This window comes from Patella vulgata, chromosome 1 (assembly GCF_932274485.2).
Source record: "Patella vulgata chromosome 1, xgPatVulg1.2, whole genome shotgun sequence".
Lineage (NCBI taxonomy): Eukaryota > Metazoa > Mollusca > Gastropoda > Patellidae > Patella > Patella vulgata.
The window spans coordinates 13,438,077-13,462,488 of NC_065879.2; the positions used below are offsets into that span (position 1 = coordinate 13,438,077).

A 24,412-nucleotide genomic window follows, 5' to 3' on the forward strand; every position below is an offset into this window, starting at 1 on the left:
GACCAACAGAAAAACTATTCATTCGATTAATACAACCATGAATTCCATATTTATAATGTTTCCATAAAACTCTGTTACCAGCCGATTTTAAACGAGAGGCAAAGATTATATTTTCATCACGTAGAGTATCGTATTCAGCGGAAAGAATCACGGTATCTGGTAAATTCTGCAAATTATCAGACATCATCGGAAACATGTATGGATTAACTAACATTTTTTGAGCTTTTACAAAATCTTCAGATTGGGAATACTGTGCATAAAAATCGGTTTGCTTATATCCCTGAGGGACGAAACGGTCAGGTAATAAATTGAAATCCACCATTTTTTTACATTTGTCTCTGACCTCTTTTGATATAAATTCTTCCTTTATTAAAACTGGTTTGAAACTTTCACTTAAGTTGGCATAAGCGCGAAAGAAGGAGCCTTTGTTCGATCGTCTGAATAAAATCTGGCCAGTGCTAAATCCTGGCAAATGCCAATCACAATTCTGGAGAACTGGATAAATGAGAATTTGGTTTTTAATGGCTGGTTTTTGGTTGGTGTCTCAGAGTTTCAAAGCAATGGCTGCTGCAATGTTTCCTCCAGCACTGTCTCCTGTAATACAAATAATCAACAATATGAAAAAAATGAATCTTGTCTACCTTTTCGTTTTATCAGAAACTAAATGGATATTCTAAAGACAATACTAGATACATTTCAGTTCTAATTGTTAAGGATTGTTTTACAAGCAACTGTCAACTAAAGAATGTTCGCTGCCTTACCCTCCATCTTGCACCACTGACAAGGGGAAAACACACCGGAAAATCTAGAGATCTTTTGGTTAGTGAGCAAATTAAAACAAGAAGACCTCATCATAACGATCCCAACCCTAACCCTTACATACTGTAGAAAAAGGCATAATTACAATAATAATTTGATGTGTGTACAAAGTTTCATAAAGTAACTTGCTCAGGAAACAAAACCGTGACAGGATTGAAAGGCAGACAGACAGAGCCCATTTCAAACCCCTCCCTTAACTTTGTTCAGCTGGAGATAATATATAGTTTACAGGAAGATACTAAAAATTAGAGGAAGATAATAAAACTTAGAAAGCAGAGAAAAGCACAGCAGGTAGTCTAGGCATATATAGTATGAAATGGCAATATGGCAGGTAGTCTAGGCACATATGGTGACAGAAAAATAATTAATTCAAGCGTGACCCAGTGGTGTATTTGAATGAAGGGGGGAGGGGTGGTATTCTCCATGTCTCCCCCTGTCAACAACAGATACAACTGACCTCAATAAAAAACTGAATCCTATTTTGTTTATATTGCCCTGTATAAAAATAAAGATTTCCATTGTGACCCATCAGTCTATCAAGGTGATGGGGCATTCCCCCACTCCACCCACCTGATAACAGATTAAATACCAATAGAGTTCATCCGACATAAACTAGGTAATTTCAGAAGTAACACGGTTCAATAAATTTCAAATATTTGACACAAGAAGAAAAGTTATAGGAAAATATAATTATTTATTTGGTACTTCATTTATTAGTTTAAGATTTTTACACCATAATAATATATCTTTACATACCATGTATACAAAAATTAAAAAATATGAAATTTAAAAAAATATACATGTATAAATTTCAATAAATATTTAAAAATATTATTAATGCATATCATTATGTAAATTTAACAATTCACTCCACAATGAATACTGTGTACATATTATTATATACAAATCATATAAATTTAGGTAAATATTTAAAAATATCATAAATGCATATCATTATGCAAATTTAACAATTCACTCCATATCGAATACTGACTGTGTACATATCATTATATATAAATCATATAAATTTAGGTAAATATTTAAAAATATCATAAATGCATATCATTATGCAAATTTAACAATTCACTCCATATTGAATACTGACTGTGTACATATCATTATATATAAATTATGTATAAATTATGTAAATTTAATAATTCACTCCATATTTATATTAAAACCAGAAAACCAGGCTCACCTGTCACAGACATGGTCACTGGTCAGGCCCAAACACCTTTCATTCTGTCTTTTACAGAGAGAGACAGACAGAGATAGGGTTTAACATCCGCTTGACACAAACAACTAGGTAATTTCAGGACTAACATATGGTTCAATTTTATTTCAATAATTCACTTGCACATAGGGATCTTTAGCAGTGGGAGGAAACTGGAGGACCCGGAGAAAACTGATGAAGTTGGACAGGCGACCCTACTCCTTGTCACGTACAACCGGAGAATCGAAACCACGTAAGTTGACTCAATAAAGACAGACCTTATGATGCAACACACACACACGCTAACCTTTCGCCCCCCCCCCCCCGCCCCACCCACAAACCTGGATACAAACTATATTTAAAATTCAATACAACTAGGTAGAATAAATGGTAATTGAGACAGATATTGCCAGTGCTATGTCTCTTTAACAACATATAGTCGTTCGGATGGGACGAAAAACCAAGGTCCCCTGTACACATTGAAATGGGTGTAAAAGAATCCTTAACTGTTGGAATTCATGGTAAGAGTAGGCTGTAGCTAGGCTGTCTGAGAAAAATTTCACTAATAGCACACTGTATGGTGTATGTCCGTCTTCATTAACCCAGTCACTGGCAGTCAGTGCAGAACAGTAGGACGTTAAACCCTATTTCAGTTCATTTCTTTTTAACATACAATTTAGTACATTTGTACATAACATATTTTAAAAAAATAAGTCTGATTAATCTCTCACTAACTTGTATATATCAAATTATATAAAATTAAAATATTAATTTATTATAGAAGATTAGTTTCACTAACATATTAAAAAGGAAGGAAAAAAATATACTTTTCTCAATAGTCCTGATCACACCAGCCTAAATATACTTCTCTCTATAGAAAATCTATAAATTTATTAGTCCTGATCACACCAGTCTAAATATACTTCTCAAAAAAAAAATCTATAAGTTTATTAGTCCTGATCACACCAGCCTTAATATACTTCTCAATTAAACTTGAAAGAACATCAAACTATTCAACATTATATCATCAGAATCTACTTTCATCGACAGAATTTCTCGTATCTACTATCAATTTTTTACATCAAACTTTCTACATACAAATTTCTACAGCAGATTTTCTCCAATAGAATTTCTGTTACTGACTGGCCAAGTAACTGGAAACATAGGTACTCTTTTTACAGACCTAACAAGAAATCTTATTTTCAAACAATTTGTTTCCTTCACAAACAAATAATCTACTTGAGCAAACTCTTAGGCAAGTTTTAAAATAAAAATGTTGATATCTGACGTTAAATGGGCTGGTTCTGATCATGTCAATCAGCTGTTTTAATGACTTTAAGAATAATATATATGTACTGTAAGACACAGGGCATATTGCTTGAAATGTCACTCTGTAATAAATAGTAATTATATTCCATAGAACCATGTCTCAGTGATAAAAAGTAATTAAATTCCATAGAATCGTGGTCCGTGTTTCAGTAATAAACTAATTATATACCATAGAATCATGTTTCAGTAATAATTAGTATTTATATTCCATAGAATCATGTCTCAGTGATCAACGGTAATTAAATTCCAAAGAATCGTGGTCCGTGTTTCAGTAATAAACTAATTATATTCCATAGAATCATGTTTCAGTAATAATTAGTGTTTATATTCCATAGAATCATGTTTCAGTAATAATTAGTATTTATATTCCATAGAATCATGTTTCAGTAATAATTAGTATTTATATTCCATAGAATCATGTCTCAGTGATCAACGGTAATTAAATTCCAAAGAATCGTGGTCCGTGTTTCAGTAATAAACTAATTATATTCCATAGAATCATGTTTCAGTAATAATTAGTATTTATATTCCATAGAATCATGTCTCAGTGATCAACGGTAATTAAATTCCATAGAATCGTGGTCTGTGTCTCAGTAATAACCTAATTATATTCCATAGAATCATGTTTCAGTAATAATTAGTAATTATATTCCATAGAATCAGGTTTCAGTAATAAACTAATTAAATTCCACAGAACTGTGGCCTGTGTCTCAGTGATAAAGAGTATTTATATTCCATAGAATTGTGGCCTGTGTCTCAGTGATAAACAGTAATTATATTCCATAGAATTGTGGCATGTGTATTTACAGTTCAATAACTAAATGCCATTGAAACAATTCATGTATACTGATCTTGATATTACACTGCCAATAATATGCTGTTTGAACAAGGAAAACTTTCTTATCACACTCCCAAAAATAGTTTGGATTTGAGTAATTCTCAGAGATCAGTGGAATATGAAAGCATATATTAATTAGCTGCCAAATACAAACGTGGGTCGCCCTTTTTATGTGAGAAATGGTACCTGATGTTCTATATACATTTCCTTGTTCAAGTACCATATTTTTGCTAGTATAAAAATGATTTAACTTGAGTAATGAAATATATCTAATTATAACTTGCGTTTTAAATACTGACATATTTCATCTAAAGCTTTTAACCCCAGATTGAATCGTAAAGCCTCTGATGGACCAATAGGAGTAATAAAACCATGGAATGCATGTCGTACATTATTCTCATGTACCCTGACCCCTGCTTGACGTAACCGCTCTCCATATAAAAGTCCATCATCACGCAAAATGTCAAATTCGGCATTCAGGATATAAGCGGGCGGCACTTTACTCAAATCTTGCGCCATTAACGGAGCAAAGTAGGGATTTAAAATCATGTCTTCAATTTTTGCTGCAAGTTCATAATTTATATCTTCATCACCATATTCAAATTTTAACGCTTGAATTTGAATATTTGACGGTAATAATGATACGTTTGTATAAACCCCATATTCAGATTGCTTCACAAAAGATGACGTGTGAAAATTATTCATAAAGTAATAATCGTCCACGCTGATATTTTTTAATCCAATGTAATTCATCCAAAATCTTATCATCATTCTTTTGGTAATAGCGCCACCCATGCCGTTATTCTGTACATAAGAAGGCAAGTTAAAATCTGTCGCTTGAAGGGCTGGATATATAAGGAGTTGAAGTTTTAATTTCGGAACAAAGGATTCTGGTTCAATGGCCAGACGTTGACTGATGGCTGCTGCCAAATTTCCACCAGCAGAATCACCTAAAAAGAAGGAAGCAAATAAGCTGAATATTGATGCAAAGCAGACGCAAAGTAAGGTGGTGCAGGTGTGTATGTATATATACATGTACCTTTTCCCCTGGATATTTTTATTTTAGCTGTATATTTTCTTCCTATGCTTACTTCCAAATGTCATATATACTATTAAAAAAAGTAGGGGATATTTGATTTTTAAGTGTTATTAAAGTCACCTAATGAAACTGACCAAGAAACAAATGACAAAATGAAATGAAATTCACATTCATTGATTTATTCCAAATGATCGTTAGACTAAGTAAGGCACAGACTGACCATTATAAGGGTAAAATGATACCCGGGGTCAAACAGCAAAGTTACCACAGCATCACAACCAAGTCAGTAACGGGTAAATCCTCCTCTGTTTGCCAAACAAGCATTGATCCGACGTGGCATACTCCTAATGAGACGTCTAAGGTCATTTTGGTCCAGATTGTCCCATTCCTGTTGCAACGCAGCAGCAAGTTCTTGGACATTGGCAGGACGTTGTTGACGTTGACGTAACCTCTGTCCAAGCATGTCCCAGACATGCTCGATGGGGGAGAGGTCGGGACTCAGTGCTGGTAGTACTGGCCTGTAACACGCCCTGCAACAACATGTAAAGCCGTTCTTCCAGCAACAGTGATACCTCCCCACACCATAACAGAACCACCCCCAAATCGATCATGTCTGATGACGTTAACGTCTTGGAAGCGCTCGTTTCGACGACGCCACACCCTCCTACGTCTGTCCAAAAAATCAACAGTGAACCTTGACTCATCTGAAAACATCACATTGCTCCAGCGTCGATTATCCCAGTGTTGACGATCCCTACACCAACGACGTCTTGCCTGAATGTGATGATCTCTCAAACAAGGGATCACGCGAGGACGTCGGGCGCGAAGGTGACCCCTATGCAGTCGATTCCGAATCGTCTGGCCACTCACTCTCACACCAGTGTCTGTTTGAAGACGAGCGCTGATCTGATTTGCTGTGATGACACGATTTCTCAAGGCCAAGGTACGGATAAATCGATCCTGGGCTTGAGTTGTCGCCCTTGGTCGACCTGAGCGTGGTCTGTCCTGTACAGATTGTGTATCACGGTATCTGGACCATAGCCTGCTTATGACAGACTGAGAAACATTCATCGTCCGCGCCACAACCGCCTGTGTTGTGCCGATCTGAAGCATGCCAAGGGCACGTAACCTTTCATTTTGGGTAAGCCGACGCATATCAAAATTTGTTTTCTGGTCACTAAAACAATTAAACTGATGTTTCCACCCTGGAATTCAATGCCACAATGACTGTAACATTCAAAGTCAGAGTCGTGCAAATCTTGGGTTGGACCCCCATGATGATCCCAAGCATCACCTGCATTCCATGCGGTAGCTATTGGTGCGTTTGGGCGTCACATGTAACTGGAAATGTTTCTTCTGTTAGGTTCTATAGTGACTTTTTTCGTAGTCATTTGCATATTTTAGTATTATGCCCCCAAAATCAAATATCCCCTACTTTTTTTGAATAGTATATATGTTCATTTCCTTTCTATACCGTCTTTGAAGCCTGGACACAAGCCACCTGTCACAGACTTTGCTAAGTACAAAATAGAGAGAGAGACAGAAATGGGGTTCAATGTCCACTCGATATAAACTGGGTCATTTTGGGACTAACATTTTATTTCAATAATTCGCTTGCGCGTAGGGGTCTTTAGCAGTGGGAGGAAACCAGAGGACCCAGAGAAAATCCACGAGGTTGGACAGGCATCCCTACTCCTTGTAATGTACAACCGGGGAATCGAAACCACGCCAGCTGACTCAATGACAGACATTACAATACAATGCGTTAACTAATCAGCCATCCAACCCTCCATGTACAAAATAACACCACAACGTTACAACGTATATAACTAAATATACAATGGCACCTGTCACAGACAATGTCAGACGCAAATTAGCCTTATTACACTACATATATATATTACAATATTTCTGTTGTGTGATAAGTTTGTGACAGGTCCAGGCTTATTTATCAAAAATAATGTTCAGGAAGAAAAGATACAAAATATAAATAGATGTAGGCAGGAAGAAATAATGATCATTGGTCTTCTGGGTTAAATGTCCAGAAATATACATAGTAATTTTTAAGGTAGGAAACATTTTCTTTCTGTTTTCAGAATCTAGTCATGAACATCATGTATACCTTTGTTCCTGGAAAAAACATCTGCCGGAAAAAAAATATACTCCTGTGGTAATACTAGGTTCCCAATATCGTGCGATGTGTTAAGATAACATGGTCCTCCCTATTGAGTTCACAATCTGGTATGTACAGGTACATTTGGATACGTTACGATACAATCAACATGAATGATACAATCAACTGACCTCAATATACGATAAGACCTGATAGAATCACCATGATTACACCACGAATAAAACCACGATTTCAATCGCATCACAAATCGTGATAGTGGAAACCTAGCATATGTTCACAAAATTTTAAATCTAAGAATGCGTAATTCACATACCTCCAATAGCTACTCTGTTTGGATCAACACCATATTTTTCAGAATTTTGTAATAAATGAAGGGTAGCCGTGACACAATCATCAAATGGTATCGGAAAAGGATGCTCTGGTGCCAAACGATACCTGAAATTACAGTGGATTACATTAGGGGAGGGGACAGACACATGGGGTTTAATGTCCACTCAACACAAACTAGGTCATTTTGGAACTAACATATGGTTCAATTTTATTTCAATATTTCGCTGTCGGACGAAACCAGAGGACCCAGAGAAAACCCATGAGGTTAGACAGGCGACATTACTCCTTGTCACATACATGCGGGGAGTTCACAATTCCCCACCTGACTCAATGGCAGACCTTGTGATCTAATGTCCACTTGTTAAACCATTCAGCCACTCAACCCCTCCTGTGTATTGCAGCACTAAGTCATGAGAAAGAGAGAGAGAGAGAGAGAGAGAGAGAGAGAGAGAGAGAGAGAAATGGGGTTTTAAGTCCACTCAACACAAACTAGGTCATTTCGGGACTAACACATGGTTCAATTTCATTCCAATAATTCGCTTGCGTGTAGGACCCGGAGAAAACCCACAAGGTTGGACAGACGACCCTACTCCTTGTCACGTACAACAGGGGAATTGAAACCCCGCCAGTTGACTCAATGATAGACCGTATGATACAGCGCGCGTGTGCTAACCATTCGGCCATCCAACCCCCAGCACTAAGTCGTATTACAATATATAGTGAAATCGATTCCTGAAGAAATGTAGGACGTTAAACCCCATCCGATGTCATTTCATAGCGAACACAAAAAACCAAAGATTACTTACTCAACAGATATAACTATAATGTTGGCTTTCTTAGCCAAAAAACTGGTAAATATATCATAGGAATCTGAAAATAAACAATAAATAAGTTCAGTTTAAAGTTGGTGATCGTCATTATGTTTATTACCTAACAGTCCATCTAGGTCAGGAATTTTTTGCAAACTAGATTTTTTAAAAATGCTAACCAATACTTGAAGTTTTAAATTGAACCATGGGTTGATGACAATATTGGTTGATAGTCAATAGTGTAACCTATATGGCATCGTTTAATATAGCATAACGGATGACAGGACACACATTATTCAATAGCGTAACCTACGACAGGGCACATATTATTCAATAGTTAACTAATGAAAGTGCATACATTATTTAATAGTGTAACAAATGATAGGGCATACATTATTCAATAATGCAACTAATCCGCACATTATTCAATAGTGTAACAGATGATAGTTAATACATTATTCAATAGTGTAACTGATGACAGGGCACACATTATTCAATAGTGTAACTGATGATAGGGCATTAAAATATCTATATTGCATGTCAGGCCAAACCCATTTAATTTTACTTTTTGAGGATCTTAATAAATAAGCAACCAAATATTTTTGTTTTTAAATTTGATTTGTTTGAAGGAAGAAATGTCATCGCCGCTATCTTGGAATTGTGACATCATGTCAAAAACTAAAGTCTGTCCATCAATGTGCAGTTGTCCGAGGAACAAGCATGCTATGTTTGCAACAAACATAAAAGTCCCATAGATCAACAATTACTGTATTTTTATTCGGAACAACGTTTCTACAATGATTCTCTTGTAATCCAAAGAACGTTTGTATTTATTTTAATGTGTTCAATTAATAAATGCCATTCAATATGTTTCATGTCGATTGTACTTGAATCTAGGAGTCTTAATTTTTTTTTTTTTCGAAAAACATCGCCCCCTAGAAGAATAACAAGATAAGTAGCATTTGGGGCCATGATTCTGGTCCAGAAATTTCAAAAACTTTTTTCGATTAAAATCGCCCCCAAGAAGAACAACAAGATAAGTAGCGCTTGGGGCCAAGATTCTGGTCCAGAAATTTTAAAAACTTTTTTCGATTAAAATCACCCCCAAGAAGAACAACAAAATAAGAACCCATTGGGCCATAATCCTGTTCCAAAAATTTCAAAAAGGTGTAATCTAATAAAGATATTATTTACCTATACTCATCAAAACCCATCCACCACCATGATAGAACACCAGACCTGCTGCAGGTGTTTTAATATTCACTGGTTTATATATCCTGACTGGTACACCATCAAATAATGTATCTGTTACCTATAGAAATCAAATCAAGTTTAACATCTTTTACTTCTCTGTATAACCCCTGATGCGACCTCCCACTACCACTGGTCAGATCTTGATGTAGTGGAGGTCATTGAAAGTATACAGAAACGAAACATAGATCTGTATTCTAATCAGATTTTGAATCCGCTATGAAGTGTTCTATGAGGGGAATTTGAACCGACCAGGGAACAGCGCTACTTTTAATTTGAATTCCAACTGTCAGGGGATCTTTGACATGCTACAAATGGTATACACAGGACATTGTTTTTTTGTACCATCCATAGGCATACGGGCTCGATGACAGTTGTGTGAGGGGGGGGACAGAATCTGAAATGCCCGAAAAAATTTCGACTTACAGACGGCAGCGCCGGTATTCTGCGAGAGCGGAGCTTACCGTGTAGGAACCCCCTCCCCCAAGAAAATTTTCGAAAATTTGACGACTGGAAACGCGTTTTCCTGCTATTCCAGCCTCTGAATACAGCAACTTTAAAGTGGTCTAATAATAATGTGCCTTAATTAAGATGACAGGCTCAAATTCCAATCACGAATCAATCGCTTACAATCCGCAGAGACCGGACCGTTGGAGAAAATTTTGAAAATTTAACTGCTGCAAACACGTTTTCCTGCTATTTCAGTCTGTCATACAGCAACTTCAATGTGGTCCAATATAGCCTACCAATAATGGCTGACCTGAATCCCCAATAACCAATCAATCGTCTTGAGGTATGGGGGCCTTGCCCTCCCGGAGAAAATCTAAAAAATTTAACTACTGCAAATGCACTAATCTGCTTCTCTAGCCCGGGAGTAAAGCAACTCTAAAGTTATCTAACGGTTTTGTAACCGAAATCCCACCCTATGCCAACCTTAATTCCAACCATCCAATCACACTGTTGCAGTCGCATTCACAAATAATAATCAATGCCTGATAAATGTCGCACAAAGTAGTGTGGCTCCAGACAAAATGTTTTAATCCATAGTCAATTCAGTACAAATTTGTTTTATTCAATTAAAAGATAAGTAAAATTAGTGTAAAGATAAGTAAAATTAGTGTAAAAAAGATAAGTAAAATTAGTGTTTTATTCAATTAAAAGATAAGTAAAATTAGTGTTTTATTCAATTAAAAGATAATTAAAATTAGCGTTTTATTCAGTTAAAAGATAAGTAAAATTAGCTTTTTATTCAATTAAAAGATAAGTAAAATTAGTGTTTTATTCAATTAAAAGATAAGTAAAATTAGTGTTTTATTCAATTAAAAGATAAGTAAAATTAGCTTTTTATTCAATTAAAAGATAAGTAAAATTAGTGTTTTATTCAATTAAAAGATAAGTAAAATTAGTGTTTTATTCAGTTAAAAGATAAGTAAAATTAGCTTTTTATTCAATTAAAAGATAAGTAAAATTAGCTTTTTATTCAATTAAAAGATAAGTAAAATTAGTGTTTTATTCAATTAAAAGATAAGTAAAATTAGTGTTTTATTCAATTAAAAGATAAGTAAAATTAGTGTTTTATTCAGTTAAAAGATAAGTAAAATTAGTGTTTTATTCAGTTAAAAGATAAGTAAAAATTAGTGTTTTATTCAGTTAAAAGATAAGTAAAATTAGTGTTTTATTCAATTAAAAGATAATTAAAATTAGTGTTTTATTCAGTTAAAAGATAAGTAAAATTAGCTTTTTATTCAATTAAAAGATTAGTAAAATTAGTGTTTTATTCAATTAAAAGATAAGTAAAATTAGTGTTTTATTCAGTTAAAAGATAAGTAAAATTAGCTTTTTATTCAATTAAAAGATAAGTAAAATTAGTGTTTTATTCAATTAAAAGATAAGTAAAATTAGTGTTTTATTCAGTTAAAAGATAAGTAAAATTAGCTTTTTATTCAATTAAAAGATAAGTAAAATTAGTGTTTTATTCAATTAAAAGATAAGTAAAATTAGTGTTTTATCCAATTAAAAGATAAGTAAAATTAGTGTTTTATCCAATTAAAAGATAAGTAAAATTAGTGTTTTATTCAGTTAAAAGATAAGCAAAATTAGTGTTTTATTCAGTTAAAAGATAAGTAAAAATTAGTGTTTTATTCAGTTAAAAGATAAGTAAAATTAGTGCACTTTATTTTGCCAACTATATGAAATAATTTTTTTTTTTTCACTTTACCCATCTGCCCGAAAAGTCAGAATGTCTGAAAGTTAGTGAGGTTCCTCCCAACCCCGGCTCGTACGCCTATGGTACAATCCAAACAACTAGACCCCCGTCTTTGTGAGATCGTTGTCCTGCACAACTTGCAAGTGGAGACCAAGCTGGAAAATCCTCAGGACTTTCCATGGCTAACACTGGATTGTACACGGGATCTCCTGGTCAGTCATGAACCAAAATGAATGAAATGGGGTTTAGCGTCCTACTGTTCTACTCTGACTGGGCTAATGAAGACAGGCATGCTCCATGCAGTGTGCTATGTGGGAAATTTTGCCTGTACCGCCGCACTCTGGCCTACTCTTATATCGAACTCCAACTGCCAAGACATCTCTTACGTGCCGCCAATGTGTACACAGGACCTTAGTTTTTTAATCCCATCTGAACGACTATTTATTGTCCATTGCCAGGCCACTGACAAGGGGGAAACCATGCCAACATCTTACTTACTGAGCCACTGTGATTCCCATATTCTATGTAGTTTTGTGCAGATTAAAGCCTGCATTATAATTCACACTAATTACAAGTGAGCCACACAATCATACCAACCTCCAATTCTGGATCGTTTTTAGAGAAAATTTCTGAACCAACAGAAAGTTCGACAAATCTTCTAGTTACATTCAAACTACTATCATATCCTAACTTCTCACTGACAGCTCCCTGCAATCAATAATAACACGTCATTTTATAGATTTTCACCAGAAGTTGATAAACACAAACATAGCATGGTTGTCGGAACAGATTCGTAATTGCCGGGGGAGAGTGGCTGCCAGCATAGCAAGCCCAAATGGGGTTCCAGGGAAATTTTTTAAACTGAAAAACAAAATTATGAAAACAGTTTTAACAAGTCTACATAGACGTGTCAGTAAAGCCACAGAAAAAATGAAAGGAAATTGGATTTAACGTCCTACTGTTTTGATCCATCTGGACTACCGGTCATCAAGACAGGCATATGCGATTCAGTGAGCTATGAGAGGATTTTGCCTGGACAGCAGCACTACGGATACTCATATAAATATCAGCCAACTACCAAAGTTTTTTTGGTGTGCATCTGATCACGGTGTTTCAAACCCTTCCAAACGTCTTTACATTGTCCCTTGCCAGGCCCACCGTCCAGCACAACTGACAAGGGGAAGCCACAGAAAAGATTAATGTGCTGTCTATGAAACTTGATGAATTTTATATGGAACACAATGCCCAATTCACAAGCTTTAACATTCAAAATTTACGATAACCCTCTGACATCTTAAATTGTTTTGAATATAACATTTGGTACGTTACAATTTGCATCTGTTATGAAATGAACAAACTCACTTATATTATTATCTTAGGCTGTCGTTCCAGCATCACAATGCACTAGGCACTTTGACCAGCGATTAAATGGATTTAATTTTTAAGATTTTAAATTTTAACATTTCTACATGGCATTTTGTGAGATACTGTCTATTTTAAATGCATTTTCTTCCCGCAACACAGTGCTTAGTTTTCCCTGCTACGTGTGCTAGATACAAGGAGAAGCCAGGCAAGTGACCCACAAATCCATCGCTTTTGTAAAACTCACCAGAAGGCTAACAGCTTTAAAGGTTGCTAATATTGTTCGTAGCTTCCATGGTTCTGCAAAACCATTGGGAACAGGAGTGTAGAGGAAATAAGACACACCTAGAACTATACATGACCAGAATATACCAATATTACGACAGCTAAACAATCCCATCTGTAATAAACATAATAACATATATAATATCAGGAATATCCAGTCCCATATGTAACGTAATAACATAACATCAGGGGCCTGTTTCACGAAATTTTAACTAAGATAAAATCCAAATTTTAGTAATTTGATTGGATAATATTAGATTGATTTTAGTGCTTAACCAACCAAATGTGAAGTATCTACTAAAATTTGGATTTTACCAATATACCAATAATACAACAACTATATGACAGAGTGCCATCTGTAATAAACATAAATAACATACAGAATATACCAATATTACAACAACTATATGACAGAGTGCCATCTGTAATGATCATAAATAACATTAAAGATGTATTATGTAAGAGGTAAATCACTCTTGGCTTCAAATGTTATATACTCTTCAAATGTTATATACTCTTCAAATGTTATATAAATTATCATTTAGACATTTATTCACACGAGAATATTCAACACTTAGTATCGGTTGTCAAGTACCATTGTTATGATAATAAACAATCTACGCTACATCTTCTAGTAGCCATAACTTCGCCAAGAATAAGTCAATTTGAATGGTTAACACATGAGTGTTGTATCATACATGTAGGTCTGTCATTGAATCAAGTGGCGGGGTTTTGACAAGGAGTAGGGTTTTCGATGGGTCCTCCTGTTTCATCCCACTGCTAAAGACCCCTACGTGCAATCGAATTATTGAAATAAAATTGAACAATATGTTAGTTCCGATATTATCTAGTTTGTGTCAAGTGGACATTAAACCCCATTTCTCTCTTTCCCTTATGGCATGTAATTTGATTGACAGATAAGAAGTTTTAACAGTCAATTTCACTGCCAGTCAGTCAAGACTGGCAAATGTAATCGAAACAGGGGCACTGTTTTAAACATAGGTACATATACTGAGGGGCATGCTTTACCTGTGTAAAGGGGAGCACGGTGGCTAAGTGGGTAATTTTGATCCCTGCATTGGCCGGACAAGGACAATTGTCTAGTTACTAAATGCCAAATAAAGAATAAAACTATCTAGTCGTTCGGATGTGAGGAAAAAAATGAGACCCCATGTATACATTGGCGTGCACATAAAAGACCCCTTGGCAGTTGGAATTCAATATAAGAGTAGGCCATAATGCTGCTGCCCGGGCAAAATTTCCCTCATAGCACACTGTATGGCGTATGCCCGTCTTCATTAGACCAGTAAGGAGCAAACAGTAGGACATTAAAACCACCATTTCATTTCATTACCTGTGCAAAATGTTTGCAGATAGGTCAAAAAATACTTTTTCGAGATTCTCCATGCTGGAGCTAGGTTTACATGTACATACGTACTGTACACAACCACATGATAGCAGATTGTTAATGTTCCCTCTAGGTATAGTGCCAAAAAAAATGCAGATTTTATTCCTGTGACAAAAGATATCTGGAGAAATGTTAAGTTGACATGCTTCAAGATAACTTTGGCACATTAAAAAATGTTGTGGTAGTTAGCATGCCATAGGCATCAGTCTCAGCTAGTTCTAAAATAATTGTCAACAAATTTTGTATCGCATCCACCGATTTATAAATAATCCTCAATCACTTTAAACTGTATCCTGTTCACAAGTAAAAATTACCAGAAATGTGTTCAAAATTGAGGATTAAAGTCCTACTATTCTGCTTGATCTGGACAGCAGCACATGGCCTACATGTATATGATATATCGAATTCATCATTTACAGGAAAATGAAATGAAATGGGTTTAATGTCCTAGGTTCTGTTCCTATTGGGCTAATGAAGATGGGCATATGCCATGCAGTGTGCTATGAGTGAAATTTTGCCTGGGAAGCAGCACTATGGCTTACCCTAATATTTCGAATTCCAACTCACTGTTGGGTTCTTTTACGTGCACGCCAATGTCACAATTTGTACACAGGACTAGTTTTCCATCCCATCCGAATGACTATACGTTGTCCCTTGCCAATCCGTCGGACTTAATTCAAAAATCTGACTTAATTTTTAATTGAACTTATTGCCTATTTGAACCTTGAAATATATAAGCCCTGCATCCATAATAATGGTAGCAATGCAAAAGCTCGCTAGGGGCGCCACTGATACTGTTTTTATCACTGTCAAAAAATCTGACCGCAAAATGTGCCGTTTTTGTTCCGCGACTTCGGGAAGGTGTATGACCAACAACACCGATGACTTTTTACTTTTCGTGAAGAGGAGAAAACAAAGTTTGTGTCGAGCGTGGCTTGGTCATCCAGAAACGTATTTATGACTGATTTTATATATTTTGAAAAAATAAAATGAATACAAAAAGGCAAAAACGACGCTCGTCACTGGAAGTAAACATATTTTCTCATAAAATGACCCCTTTTCTTGTTATATTGACCTATATTTCATCCATCAACCGTTGGAACTAGTGCCAGAACTCGGGAAAACAAATCATGTGGAAGAAAAGAAAAGATAACTTCACCTGATGTGGGTGCAGACCACAGCCGCTTTCTTGTTATTGTGAACGTGTTCAACCAAGTTTCCCTTTTGCTAACAGTGGGCTAGTTCAGGGGCACGATTTTCGTGTGCACTTTTTAGGGGTATATAGTCTGGTGCACGATTTGAATTCTTTCTCTTGTATTGTTACAATATTTTATTGATTCTAATAACACTTCCCTAAAATTAATTTTTTTTAAAAATTATATCTTGGATTACTTTCTTTTTTGTTGGTGATCAAATGACAGCCATATGGAATCTGTTACAAGAAAATGAAATGGAGTTTAATGTTCTACTCCTACTGGGCTAATGAAGACGGTGGGGACGTGAGTGAGGGGAACACGCCATTGCAGTGGGCTATGAGAGGAAACTTTGCAAAACAGCCGTCCAACAGCCTAGTGTAGGGTGACCCATGTACTCACAGAAATACAGTCCACCGCTGATAGTTCGAGGCTACCACTGAAGCGTGCACATTCGCCGTGCCGAGACCAACTTTCTGGCAGTATGATACTATAAATAGCCATGGCACGTGCAATTCTCTACAAATCTATCAACTATTACAGCCGTAAAAAATTTATTGTTGACGATTTTGAATAGCAGTAAAATTAAGCTTCTTGGTTATTACAGCAGATTTAGAAATTACGTTCCTTTCATTTTTTAAATCGCTTTATCATTAACTGTACCGTTAAGAGCGGCATGTTTTGGTTTGGTACAAATAATATCTCTGAATCACTCGGGTTAGACAGGAACATGATACTAGCAGTAGTTTCATTTTACTTTTACAAGCTTCTTAAAACGATTGTTGAGCTACCTAACGTGCTTATTTCTAAATTCAATTTCTTGTTCTAGCTTTCTGTTACGTTTCGTAAAAAAGTAGTCTTGATTATCCCGACCTGTCAATCAGACGTAGAATGGTCGATAGACTGGTTAAGCGAGACTAATTTCAAAACAAGGGCACGTAACCTATCTTTTACTCAAAAGTGTCTGGATGTTATGGACGACTCTTGGAACCAGTTTTCAGTCTATTATTTATACATGATTAATGGTCATAGCTTATTAAGTACAACATGATCGTTTATTTAGTGACTATAATTGTGTGAAACTGATTTGAGGCTTGGCATATATATAAATATTGTGGCGTAATTGTCGAGATATATGGAGATATTTATTTATGGTGGGTCACCCTACCTAGTGCAAAACCTACTCTTATTTCGAATTCCAACTGTCTAGGGTTCTTTTATGCGCACACAGGATATGAGTTTTCCATTCTATCCAAATGACTATGTTGTAACTTGCTAGGCCTCCCCTCGTACATCCGGGGGGAGGCTGGTGTGTATAACACAATGAATTTGCTCGGCCAATGCAGGAATTGAACACGGCACATCCAGTTGAGTGAGCCAACGTCCTACCCACTGAGCTACCGTGGCTCCCTGTTGCCAGAAAAGAGAATGGGCTAGATGAGTATAGGATGTCCAGTGCTCCATCCCCAGAATTCACTTTGTTTTGCTGATCAGAGAACCTGACAATGATAAGTTGAATGAAAAACAATGTTGTGAGTACGTATTGGCGGCACACATCAAACATCCCTAGATACCTACAAATCGAGGAGCAGTGTAGGAAGTTGTTATAAGGATTAATTCTACCAGAATAAAGCAATACCCGTAATTTGAGGTCCATCATATGTGAATTCTATCTTAAAAGTCTTCAACGCAAATTAACAAAATTTTGGGGTTTTATCCATGTTGCAGACCCAATATCAAAACAAATAAATTATATAGCCCAAATTTAAAAATTCCAATAGATAGTTAATGGTTGGAAGGATATTTCCTGAAAATTTGATGACAATAATCTCCAAAAGTTGCTGAGAAATGGTCTTCGGTCGCTTTTTTGGCATATTTTAAAAAAAAAGTGTATACTGACATCCATCAATTTGGGGTCTTAAAAGTGCAATAACTTTTTTATTTGTTAACCGATTTTTAAATTTTTGGGGGTTTCTTAAATGGGAAGGGGGTTGGAATGCTAGTAAATATTCAGTTTTAGTCAGATTGAAAAATATAAAAAAGCTTTTGCATTGCTAATAATGGCCAGTTCAATCGCCTCGGCTAAATTAATTGCATGGACTCCAGTCCAGGACTGGTGCAAAACCCAGGGCAAGAATCTAGTGTTGGCCTATTTATTTAGGACTAACATTGTATGAAAGAAGAATACCGGTACCTTTGTTTATCTAAACTTCTTTGCATCTGTGCTTTCAGCATGTAGTGGCATCAGTTCCAGCAAGTTTACATGCAACACGTCGATCTGCTGAGGAGTTCAGAGTACACGGGTCAAAGTTTATAAGGGGAACAACTCTACCTAATTTATCAGGGATCAGACCATTTTCCACACAAGTCACGCTATCCAGCGTTAATTGTTTGTGTGGACTGCAATGGAAGACAACTGTTTGGGAGCTTGGGATCAGACCAGTAATTATCCCCTCCAATAACTTCAAATGTAAAAACCTGGACATTTATTGGCCTATACCATTTTCTTTTTAACTTTCAGATCACCTTAATCTTAAAGTACAGCACAGAAATATGTATGCAGTTTCTACTGAGCTTTTCAAGTTTTCAAAAAGTCATTCACTACCAAGAACAAGATGACTGGTCATCAATATCCTGCACCCTTGCACTGTTTTGGGAAGGCATTAGTAAAAACAATTTTATGTTATTGGCAATAAATATTAAAATATATCAGATTAATCTCATATTCCAACACATGGAATATCAATGGGAGCAGTCAGAAGATTCATACTCTGATCACAGTAGCTCGTCAAGGCAGGGTCGCTACTCCCTGTAGGGTTTGCACAACATTTGCCTACCTCAATCAGCTGCTGTATAAACAATAAGCTTATAAATCAGAAAATAAAATACTATAATCAATTCCATAGCAATTAAGCCTCCTTGATTCTAAAGAGAGATATTTAAGATTTGTCAAAACTAATTCATTTGATTACATGACATGTGCTGTTATTTTTATTGGGGACATGACAGTATTCATTTTTAATACATGTACCTCATTTGGATTAGGCTATCTCTACTGAAACAAAAACAGCTTTATTTTTACACGGCTTTACAGATTAATATTCAAAGAAAAAAGAATTCTTATTATAATTCCTCCCACCTCCCCTCAAACATGGGGAAGATCTACATAATATACTGTTTCATTTAATATTATATAAACACATCTTCGCATACTGCACGCAGCGACTCATCTATGTCATACTTCCCAGAATGTGACACTGCCCTGGTTAGCCTAAATTTAAAACGCACACGTGATCATTTTGGGGCGGGACTTATCGACGAGACACCGTTTTGTTTAGACAACAGAGTAAAAATAACCCACGCACGTGTGTTTTATGTAAACACGCCATGTTTTTACACGGCTTTACAGATTAATATTCAAAGAAAAAAGAATTCTTATTATAATTCCTCCCACCTCCCCTCAAACATGGGGAAGATCTACATAATATACTGTTTCATTTAATATTATATAAACACATCTTCGCATACTGCACGCAGCGACTCATCTATGTCATACTTCCCAGAATGTGACACTGCCCTGGTTAGCCTAAATTTAAAACGCACACGTGATCATTTTGGGGCGGGACTTATCGACGAGACACCGTTTTGTTTAGACAACAGAGTAAAAATAACCCACGCACGTGTGTTTTATGTAAACACGCCATGTCGGTGACACTCGCGTAAAAGCGATATATAATATGTGCTATGGGTAATATTGCAATAAATTCTTTACCATTGTAAACTGTCTTTAGAGTTTCAATCTGTTTATCTTTCAAAACAAGGTTAGATACTCATAAATTTGTTTTCGCAAAAAAAAACGCCCCTGTGAAATTATCTGTCATAGGCGCCGCCATATTGAATAATTAGGGAACTTTTTTGTGATTCGGCTCTGATTAGTTTGACATCTTTCATACACACAACGGCTAAATAAACATATTTAATTTCATTCAATATGACAATAGAAGAGAAATAAATACTTTTAAAAATTTCTAAAAGCATACTCAGTGTTTTCGACTAAAATCGTCGATGTAGGAATTAAAATGTCGGTTAATTAGCTCAGGGCCTATTCTCAGCCGGAGCTAGCTGTAGATAGGCAGCCTAAGTTTGGGATGACATCTTCGAGGCCTGACCACATCAAAAAATAGATACGATATCAAAGACCACGAGTCTGGGGTTATTTCACAACTCAGATTTAGGGCACTTGTTTCATCAAAGGCCAGCAAAATTCTTCAATCGGGTGAATTCCCTGTATCTATTTAATCACAAAATTAGCCAGGTTTATTATGGAAACTTGGGCATCCAAGTAAAAATATAAGTGGCTGGTAATAATCTACATGGATATCCTATATCTAACAGGCTACAGACACAAGACCTGTGTTTATATCCTCATTAAATATTTCTGTGTTGCCCAAATTCTAAAATGAATTCATAATAATGTATATTTGTAATGCTCTTAATAATCCACCCATATACGCATGCCGAAAGCTCCACATTTGAGGAGTCTCTCGTCAATAAAAACTTACATAAAACAATCCGTTTCTAATTTGGATAATAGAGCTTAAACAAATGAGGTTTTAGTTGCGACTTAAAGATTGTGAAAGTTTGAGATTCTCAGATGTTTACTGGTAAATGATTCCAAAGGCAAATCTTTCATCACCAAATTGTTTTAGCTTTGTGTTAGAAACAGCAAGTATATTTTTGTTATGCGACCTTCAAGTACGTTTGGGTTGATGTCCAACACCAACTGGGCCCAAATATTGAATAGAATACAGGGAGGGCATTAAAGGGTATATATTTGACAGTAAAAATATCTATGGTCAGTATATAAATAACCATCATATCTATCTTTATCTATGTATGGTTTAATGGTCGAGAGCAAGACATTAAGTAATATATTGATGCTGTATGAGGCGTTAGACGAGTGTTGTTTCAATATATTACGCAATGTCTTTAGCTCGAGACCATTAAACAACTTAAAATACAGACACCATCCGACACCTGCTTTTCAATGAGTCCAATATTTCATCTACTATAGATAATGTACGATTGGCAAGTTGCCCGTGTGATTATTTGAAATAATGGTACGGCAACATCAAAGGATGACGTCACATCTGTATTTTAAATAATTTCATTACTCAAAAGCATGTGCTTTTCAATGAAATACGTCACATGAGCCCAATATTTCATCTAGTATAGATAATGTACGATTGGTAAGTTGCCCGTACATTATTGGAAATAATGGTACGCCAACATCAAAGGATGACGTCACATCTGTATTTTAAATAATTTTATTACTCAATCTAGCTCTGTGCTGTGTCTTTCAATAACCAATCAAAGTTTCGTCAACGCATCAAATTTTGCACGTAAACAGCGTTGCCGCCTTCTTTTCATCGAATTGAAACTGTCAAGGGCCCTTTTACACCATGTGTAAACTATTAATCCCAGTTTTAATAAGCCCCAGGTAAATTCATGGTAAAAAGGTTTTCAATAACAAAACATACATAAACAAGATAAACAATATTATAGTTTGTTGACATTATTTTTAACACTTCATAACAATTAATGTACATTGTATATATTTAATACAAACAAAGCCACTGATATTGTCCATTAAGTAAAAGCTTTGAATAAACCCAGCCAATTTAATATTATACATAATTCAACTGCTGAATAAATATTTTGTTGACAAAATAATTGATGCCATATTTTCTGAAACATGTCTTGGCATTAATTTCATGAAACATTTGCAGGTACATGTATATATATGGTAACTCAAAGGAGATAATGCTATTTCAAACAGTTTTAAATTTCATGACCCATTTGTAGACAACCAAATGGAATAAGCTTATTTCAAACAGTACTGACAAGGTGGGAACCACATCGGGAAATCCTGATGAACTTTCTTGGCCAAAGCATGGATCGTACACACGACCTCCAGGCTAGCAAGACAGCATCTTACCCACTTAGCCACTGTGGCTTCCCAAATATTATGAGTATCAACATAGAACTTTATGTTGACAAGCACAGAGTTAGCAATAATTTCTAAGAACAATTAGCTAATTTTAGAAAACAGTTATCTGTATCAATAAATTCATTCTAGTACAATATCTATACAGTCAGCAGTTCATAATTTGACTTCCAACTTCAAAATTTCACCAGTTGGACAACCTTAATTATGAATTAACCGTAGTTGCTTTCCCAAAAATTCATGAATGGGGTCTAACGTCCACTCAACACAAACCAGTTCATTTCGGGACTAATATATGGTTCAATTTTATTTCAATAATTCGGATGCGCGTAAGGGTCTTTAGCAGTTGAGAAACCGGTGGACCCAGAGAAAACCCATGAGGTTGGACAGGCGACCATACATCTTGCCATGCACAACCGGGGGTTCCAAACCACGCTAGACCTTATAATACAACGCACACTCGCTAACCATCCCCCCCCCCCTCACTATTTTTTAAGTCGATGATCGTCATTTGCATGTCTTGGATAATATCTAATTTTCTCAGCTTAATCAATCCAAAATGTATTCACATTTATTATTTAACATTAAACATACATTATGCAAGAGCTAAATCTGCATATTGCAGGTCTTTCCTTAGGCCTGATATGTTATCTAAATTATTAATTAGACATTAATTAACTTATCCAGACCATAATCAACTCTCAATGGCATCGGATTTCTCCGATATTAAATAGATTAGAACAGTTCAGCCATATTTTGATTTCAGCTAAAAATGGAGGAGAGAGACTTAGCTTCCAACAACCAGTACGGTGGTTGAATTTATAGCACGTCTCATGAAACGTTCAAAGGCTAATATCTTCACTCATAATAAAGTAATTTGAGTGAAATTTTCAAATTATTCATTTTACATTATCAATTTTTGAACTATTATAGCAAGAATGGTTAGATCTTTATCTAAATCTTACATAATATATCTTTAAATTAAGAAAACAAAATCAAAATATCAATAGTATATGTAGATAATATCTGGCCCTAAGTTCACAAAGCATTTTCAGACTTATGTTGCGAATTTATTCAACTTTCAATCACTGTTTATTAGAAATATCTTTGATACAGAAACACAAAAATTTGTAGATAGTTCCTTATTCATGTATTTGATACAATAAAACAAGGAAAGTTTTATAAAGGTCTATATTTTAGTTAAAATAAGGCGAACAATTTTGAGTAATTTCTTAACTTAAGTCTGAGAAAGCTTTGGGAACTCAGGGCCCTAGTTCAGATACAATTAGATTAAAATGGGGAGATAAAAAGATTTCAGTGAATATTATAGGTGGTGTTGACTGCTTTTGAGAGAGAGAGAGAGAGAGAGAGAGAGAAATGGGGTTTAACATCCAATCGACACAAACTAGGTCATTTTGGGACCAACACATGGTTCAATTCTATTTCAATAATTTGTTTGCGCGTGCGGGTCTTTAGCAGTGGGAGGAAACCGGATGACCCGGAGAAAACCCACGAGGTTGGACAGGCGACCCTACTCCTTGTCACGTACAATCGGGGAATCGAAACCCCGCCAGTTCACTCAATGACAGACCGTATGATACAGCGCGCATGCAAACCATTCGGCCATCCAACCCCCCCTGACTGCTTTTGAACAGGGATGTCAAATGTTGCGAAATTTTCAATTCATCCAATATTTTGTAAATACTGAATGGAATTTAACCATTTTTGGATTGATATTCTAGTTTATAAGAGATTTAAAGTGCTCAAATGGAAATCACCGACTTTAAAATTGTGTGTGGCAATAGTATCCATGACATTTTTAAATTAACATATTTGAAGGATATATCCTTTCCATCATGATTGGCTAATATTTCAACTATGAACTAGGATTTTAACACTGAAGTTACTGAACTAATTAAAAGATTGCATATTAGAGTCTAATGTTTTGCTAAATAAAATAAAGCTTTGGAATCTGGAGTTTCAGAGTCTTTGAGCATTTAAGGTTCTAAAATCTCTTTCGAAAATACTGTTAATGGACCGAGTGAAAAGCATTTTCAGAACAGATATCTTTGATGTTGTACCTCTAATTCTACATGTAATAAATATCAATTAAGGCTATTCAGTAATTATATATAAACTTTACGTAAACTAGCAACTGTAAAGCCTTGGTGGCCATTTTTGTTTACGTA

General features: G+C 35.5%; 1 protein-coding gene across 2 annotated transcripts; it reads right to left on the reverse strand.

Annotated features, from left to right (window-relative positions):
- Positions 1 to 81: 81 nt before the first annotated feature.
- Positions 82 to 18,526, reverse strand: LOC126808647 (arylacetamide deacetylase). Of its 2 annotated transcripts, none has more exons than XM_056099117.1 (7): positions 18,411 to 18,526; positions 13,578 to 13,730; positions 12,566 to 12,676; positions 9,706 to 9,823; positions 8,509 to 8,572; positions 7,686 to 7,807; positions 82 to 594 (listed from the first exon to the last, which is right to left on the reverse strand). In XM_056099117.1, the coding sequence occupies exons 2-7, from the start codon at positions 13,728 to 13,730 to the stop codon at positions 545 to 547; spliced, it is 618 nt and encodes a 205-aa protein (XP_055955092.1). In that variant the 5' UTR covers positions 18,411 to 18,526; the 3' UTR covers positions 82 to 544. The 2 variants fall into 2 exon arrangements, with proteins under 2 accessions (XP_055955092.1, XP_050389507.1); XM_050533550.2 differs by lacking the exon at positions 82 to 594 and adding an exon at positions 1,684 to 5,149.
- Between the last annotated feature and the right edge of the window lie 5,886 nt (positions 18,527 to 24,412).